Source organism: Antrostomus carolinensis, unplaced genomic scaffold (genome assembly GCF_000700745.2).
Source record: "Antrostomus carolinensis isolate BGI_N321 unplaced genomic scaffold, ASM70074v2 scaffold50200, whole genome shotgun sequence".
NCBI classification, from domain to species: Eukaryota; Metazoa; Chordata; class Aves; order Caprimulgiformes; family Caprimulgidae; genus Antrostomus; species Antrostomus carolinensis.
Window position 1 is genome coordinate 7,853 of NW_010291580.1, and position 7,100 is coordinate 14,952.

Below are 7,100 nucleotides of genomic sequence, written 5' to 3' on the forward strand. Positions count from 1 at the left end.
TATAACCCTGCAGGGACACTAATGTGTTTCCCTTCCAAGTGGTTACAAATATTGATGATCTCTAGCCTGACCCTCCCCCCCCCAGGCAAAGCAAACTCTTGGTAAATAACTAAAGATGTCAGCTCCTTGTTACTCTACTCTGAAATTCCAAGGACTGTTTTCATGTCCAATGTGCATGCATTTGGTAAACTTTTAAAACCCTGAGTTGCTAGACATAATGGTCTGCAAGTGAAAGACAGATACACTGAGCATCATGAACTCTTTGATTGGGAGACTGAATTTTACAGGGAAGAAAGTTTCCAAAAAGTATAAATGGGTGGAAGAGCACATGTATTTTCCTTTAAAATTAGAACTGTGGGGTGTTTAAGACTCACAACTGTACCACTAAAAAAAAGATACTCCTTTTTTTTTTTTCTCCTCAGTTCAGAACTAAGCCGTCTTTTAACTGCTGTTTAACTGTTAGAACATGAGGGCATGATTTCGAAGAAGGGAGAGTTTGACTAGCCTATGAATGTCTGCAGGTGGTTATTTTCGTGAGACTAGGGCTGGGCTCTAATAATGTTTTAGTAAATAAATGTTGCTGAAAAATTTAAGTAAACAAAGTTCAGGCATACTGAACTTTAGAATTGTTTGTAGCAAAAATGGCTCAGATAGCTTTCTATCTGGTCATGGTGTGATTTGCCCAGCCCTAATCAAGATTAAACAATAACACAACTGTACGGACCAGTATAGTAATAAATTGATTTTAGTTGATAAATGTCAACTGATAACTTGTCTTTTGAAATGTATAACATTAGTAAGCTTACTTTTTTTTCTCCTCACTGTGCAACTTTTCCAGGTTTGGACCTTATGAGTCTTACGACTCCGGGTCTTCTCTGGGTGGGCGAGATCTGTACAGATCTGGCTATGGTTATAATGAACCCGAACAAAGCCGCTTCGGAGGTAGTTATGGTGGTCGCTTTGACAACTCCTACCGGAATAGCCTTGACTCTTTCGGAGGTAGAAACCAGGGCGGGTCTAGCTGGGAAGCACCTTACTCCCGTTCAAAATTGAGGCCTGGGTTTATGGAGGACAGAGGAAGAGAGAGTTACTCTTCCTACAGCAGTTTTTCTTCACCCCATATGAAGCCTGCACCTGTAGGCTCTCGGGGGAGAGGAACGCCTGCTTATCCTGAAAGTGGATTTGGAAGCAGAAACTATGATGCTTTTGGAGGACCATCAACAGGCAGAGGCCGAGGCCGAGGAGTAAGTACAGAATCTTTTCAGATTCTTTTCACTAGACACTCTTTTAAACCCTTTCAAGACCGCTGCTTTAAAATGAATGCACTGTTCAGTACAGTGTGGGGTTTTTGTCTAAGCAAACTTTCATGGTTGACGATGTTGTTTACCCCCTTGAAGCTGTCTTCAAGTAGAACCCAGTCCCTCTTTCTGTTGAAAGTAATGAGTAATAGAAGACTAGTTGATAAGGTTTGTTAAATCTCTCCTTTTGTTTGAAAGGTGAAGATAAAAGTAATAGGTTTGGTCTAAAAGGGATTAAAAGGACTTGCATTTTTCCTTGTAAACGCTAGCATCTTTGCTGCTGGTGGGGAAATCCTTGAACACTGTAAAAGTTTATTCAAAATCTTTTGAAGTTTTGAGTAGGTTAAAGGTGCAATGTATAAACAAAATATAAAACCTAGGTTGTGAGTGCTAGAGTAGTTTTTGTTTCCTGTAAAGGTAAACGTTTAGCTAATTCTTTAATGTGTTGAACACATACTTTATCAAACATCAAGTCTTCTTTTAAACTTAATTCTTACTCTGACTTGTGTATTGGAAGGGTGATGAGGAAGAAATTACAAAGGTGGGTGGTTAGCAGTTAGAGTGATTCTTTTTTCAAAATTAAAACATGGTTAAAGGGACATCATCAACTTGAAACCAGATCCTTTCACAGAATTGAGATAACTTTCAGGTAGTGTGCCTAGTCCTGTTACTTGTATTAATTATGTTTTGAAAACTTATGTTCTAACTATTTCAGTGGATTCCTTTCCAGTGTAGGATGTAAAAACTGTATGTCCAAGAAGCAGCAGGATTAACTGTACACAAAATAGTGGATTACGGTTTGAAGGAGTAATGCTTGATGTTAAATGAGCTGGGAGGAGGGGGCGGGGGGTCGGAATGTAAGAGAATAAAAAAAGATCCTGACAGAAGTACTAACTTTAAGTTGATGGTGTCCCTTTATCTTGGTTTTATAATCCCAATTCTGATAATGTTTTTTTTAAGTATGAGAGTTCAGTGAACGCTTTTCTGCCTGTGCCTCTAGGTGTAACTTACCTTTTAAAGTTCTTAAGCGTGCCATATTTCTTTGGGAAGCAATTCTTTAATATGAAACCATACAACTTGTTTGTAGCTTGAAGTGTAGAAGAAGTTACTGGGTCTTTTAAATGCCTAATTGTGTGATGGTTTTGTTCCAGAAACTTTGCAGCTTTCTTGACTACTGTAGTTACAATATTCAAATTTTAGCTAAGATTTGCACATGGCTGCTAGCTAGCTGTAGCATGGTATGAGAAATAGATTCTAATCTTTGTGTTTCTCTGCTTGTGAAGCTGAAAGTGTTAGGTTCTTAAGCTTGGATGCCATCCTTTCAGAACTTACTTAGATCTGAAAGTTTTATGCAGAGTTACAACCAGGTAGCTTATTTCTTTTTCATTTTGCTTTTGAAATTTATTTTTTACACAATAAAGGAGAGTGTAAAGGCTAAACTACTTACCATATGTAAAATGCATTGCACCTTTAATAGATAGATTGTCTGTTTAAAAAAAAAAAAAAGTACTTGAAATTATCCAAGTGCATACTTGGATATGTGTAAAATTTGTCTGTGTACAGTGTAAATGTACATACTAGCTAGTTCTATAATTACCTCAACAAAATAAATTAACATGGAGATCTTGTGCATGGACTTCTCATTAAGAAAAGTGCCTGTTTTGGTACATTCTATCTGATACTTAAAATTTGCTTAAAAAAGGGTCATACTTTTCACAAAATATGTTGAAGTTATTTTTATTCTTTTGACTTTGGTAGTGTAATACTAATTCTCTTCTCATGGCAATATAAATATTTCTGCTTATCCAAGTCACCCCAGTCAGTGGGCTCTTTTCTGCCCTTTATGAATCAAATTATCGAGTTAAGGAGTATTTTGAAAATATTGCTGCTACCTAAATTCTCCCTCTTCAGATTACTCATTTATCCCATGCCTTCAGTGAGGTAACTTCCATAAACCAGTGTCTACTAGTGATTATACAGCATTTTAGAAATAACAGAAAGGTTTAGTCTTTCAACTGAATTTTTATTCCTGTTGCTGTCATGGTTTTCTATCCCTCCAGGCCCTACTTTTAAATTGTGAATTTATTTAATTCAGTGGAAAGATAAGTAAAAGAAAGAGCTTCCTTCAATTAATTGCTGTTAAAACTGGGAAACCTTTACTCATTTTTCAAATTCCCACTAATCATTTGGCCTAAAGAAGCGCTTTTTTTTAGCTTGGTTTTTTTTTTTTTTTTTTTAAATGACTGCTGGCTGAAGTGTGGAAAGCTGGATTGGTTAGCTCTGTTTTTTACCCAGAGGGAAAAGTTATTCCTTATCTAGAGAATCTGAAGAGAGGAGCCGAGATGTTAGGATGAGACATGAACTCTGATACTTGTTAATTGTCTGGACAATGGTTCTGAATAAGCAGAAACACAGTTTATACATACATGTTCATTCTACTAGACAAACACTTACAAAGCCATTGCACAACACAACATCAAACCAGGAGCTTAAATTTCCCCTGCATTTTGCTCTAGAATGCAGATTTTACTTAGTTCACAGTTTTATTGTACCAAATAATTGTTTTATTTCTATTGATTTCATATACTAATACCTTTTTCTTGATTTCACAAATTTGCAGCATATGGGAGACTTTGGAGGAATGCACAGACCTGGAATTGTTGTTGACTATCATAACAAACCCAGTCCTGCAGCAGTTGCTGCAAGAGGAATAAAAAGAAAAATGATACCACAGCCATATAACAAACCTGGTGGAACGTTTATCAAGAAACCCAAAATGACAAAACCTATTTTGAAGCTGAGCCAGAAAAAATCACCTAGTAAGTAATAGTGCCAAAATTCTTAAGTTAAAATTACTATTAGGAATTACTTGGTTTTAGTATTCAGAAAGAGTATGCGTTGTTTTGTAATTCTTCATTTTCTGCCTTTGAAGTGCTCCACAACAGATTTCATGAATTTACTCTTCTAAAACTTCTATTGCAAATATGTACTGCTGAAGACTATTTCATTCAGACTTTATAATGATACTTCCTGAAGGCAAATTTTCACCACTGAAAATAATTTCAGATTTCAGTTTGCCTTAAGTGAGAATGCCTGACAAACCTTAAAATGTGCCCTTGCATGAGCCTGGGCCCTGCTCTCCGAATGCCTTGACACATATAAAAAGTAGGGCATCGACTGCAATGCAGCTAAAAAAGGCGTAAGGTATGGGTGAAGAGGAGAGGGAAAGGAAGGCAAACTGAGGAAACAGTGAAAATTGTTGCAGAATAACTTACGAAAGGCAGAGAGAGATTGCTCCTTTTTGTAAATGAAATGCCATAACGAGGAGAAGGACTGGAAATATAAATTGTCATATAAATATATAAGTATTAGTGGCTCTTGGTTTGTTTAGCTTCCCTAAAGATGTCCTACATCTGTAAAAATTTTGATATTGCAGGCAAAGTTAGAGGAAAAAAAAATACTAATGAGGTTTAAATAAATTAGCTGCTTTGAGGGAATGTAAACTTGAGTATTAAATATTATGAATGTTATTAGGAGTGTTATTCCTGGACTCACCAGCTTAATTGTGATGAAATGGGTCTGTTAAATACATGTCCAAGTATATGAGTTGCATCTCAAAGCTCCGCCTCATAGCTTTTTTTTCAGTACTTTTGTAAGTTCTTCTTTTCTAAGCACTTCTAGTTTATTATCTGTTCCTTCTCACCGATTTCCACAATCCAAGGACCAATGTACTACATAATATTGAAGTTATTTTAAGAAGTGGAGTAGATAGTGCCTACTAGAATGCACTTGTAATCAACCTGTCCTGTGACCTTGAGACTGGGGTGAAGAAACTTTTTAGTGGCTTAATGCATTTTTCTGAGACTTGAACTGAAAGATGCGCTAAGCAGTATCATTTAGTTGAAAACTAAGAAGTGGGTAACAGCTAACAAAATTGGATGCAATTGCTATACTATATATGTATGAAAATATATCTCAAAACTATGTTGTCCTTTCAGTCTTGACTTTCTTGTTTTGTGGAGTTAGATAGAGGTGACTGCTGTTTAGTTTATATTCCTAAGGATAACTGATTTTTACATTTAGTATTCTTACTAAAACATAAATTGTGTATGTAGACTACTAACTGCATAACAAGCTGAATTTTTTTCTTAAATATCTTGTTGCCTTAAAATGATTTGTCAATGACAGCACTTCTGCATTATTTTTCTTCCTCATTTTATGTTTATAGACATGAAGACATCTTTCCAGGATTCTACTATAGAGGTAAAGAGATTGCCAGAATTGGAAAATGTTTGAGATTCTTTCAGAAGTTTGTACAGTATACCTTAAGATGAATAATGAAGCTAGAGTTACAGAAATTAAGCATTTAACTATATAAGTTTTTCTAAACTTTTTTTTTCCTTTAACTTTATCAAAAAATGTCCTATTGTGATGGCAGTCTGAAATCCTTACTGATTTTGAGGGAAAGATATAGCTTGTGCAGATATCCTGGAAAATGAATTTTAAAGTGTATTTGTAGACTGTACCTATTCTTGTAATGCACAGAGAGCTGTCATATGAACACTTCTCTTGTTGTCATAGGTAGTCAACTTGAATTCACACGCCTATGACCTGCTTGGGTAGGTTGAGAAGCTAATTACAAAGTGACAGGGAAATTACTAAACAGCAGTGAAGAAGAATGGATAAGACGTAAGACACATCAAGGCGAGAGGCAAAGTAAAAAAAGGACCAGTGTTAAAAGGTGTTCTCTGATAGGGTACAAAGATTAGTTCCCACCTACAGAAAGATCAGTTGTGACAGTATGTAAGAATGTGATTAGTAAGCTAAGCACGTGTAGATATCCTGATTCCATGTGGAAACACTGGAATGATACTTTCCTTCTCTTTGAGTGGAGGTATTAACATATTCTCAACTAAGTATTTGAAAGTCTGAGTTGGAAGTCAGAATATTTATGCAGAAGACATTGTGAATTTTGATTGTGAAACTAATTCACAAAGACTTCAAGGCATTCAGGAGAAATGCATAGCTTGAAGTGTTTGTACTGTGTCTAACTAGATACTCAATTCACTTTTCTTCCATTGTCGTATTTGATAAAAATGGCAAGAAACAGATTATTGGAAATAAAGTAATTTGCACTGTCTGTTTCTGGCTTTAGAATGGCATTGTTTTGTTTTGTTTTGTTTTTCTTATAAAATTTATGCATTTGACTTTATTAGGAGATTGAAGTGGACACAAGTGGTGCAGTTGTTATATATGAAGACTTTACAAGAGATGCTTACGATCTTGGATATCAGACTTTTGGAGGTAAGTCAGTTTGCTTTGTCAGGTAAGGTATTTTAGTTGTGGTATTTGTGTGACTTTGAGTGAGTGGATTTAGTAAGCCTGTATGTCTAACCTCTTAATAGTTATTGAGTAGCATGACTTTTTAAAGAGTTTATAAATTCAGGCTGTGAAGAAGATAATTGTTCAATATCCATCTATTACTTGTTTTGTTCTTTATGTGCTTGTTGTCTCTCTGCTTTCTGATCATCTCTGTATATTGTTGTTGTTTGACTTGTTTTAATTTTTGTGAAATTAATATAAATGGTTTTCTATACTTACTGCCGTTCCAATGCTTAAACGTTGTTTGTCCCACCAGTTCCTCAGCATGTCCTGTTATTTATCCCACTAGCCAATCAACCTCACCTTAAATCCTACGTGAGTCACTTTTATAAAAGTGGATTTAGTTAACTCAGAGAGCTGCACTCAGGAACATGGGGGCTATTTCACATGCAGCTCTCCATCATCTTCCAACAGTCCTGG

The 7,100-nt window shown here is 35.7% G+C and overlaps 1 protein-coding gene across 1 annotated transcript in view; it reads left to right on the forward strand.

Moving 5' to 3' along the window:
- The window catches only part of LOC104531598 (DBIRD complex subunit ZNF326), a gene marked incomplete at its 3' end in the record, with an annotated part of 14,289 nt that extends 7,687 nt beyond the window's left edge, over positions 1 to 6,602 (forward strand). The window contains exons 3-6 of the mRNA XM_010176525.1: positions 839 to 1,244; positions 3,919 to 4,117; positions 5,527 to 5,561; positions 6,515 to 6,602. Of these exons, the coding sequence (XP_010174827.1) occupies positions 839 to 1,244; positions 3,919 to 4,117; positions 5,527 to 5,561; positions 6,515 to 6,602 (728 nt within the window). The remainder of the gene's footprint in view (positions 1 to 838; positions 1,245 to 3,918; positions 4,118 to 5,526; positions 5,562 to 6,514) is intronic.
- Between the last annotated feature and the right edge of the window lie 498 nt (positions 6,603 to 7,100).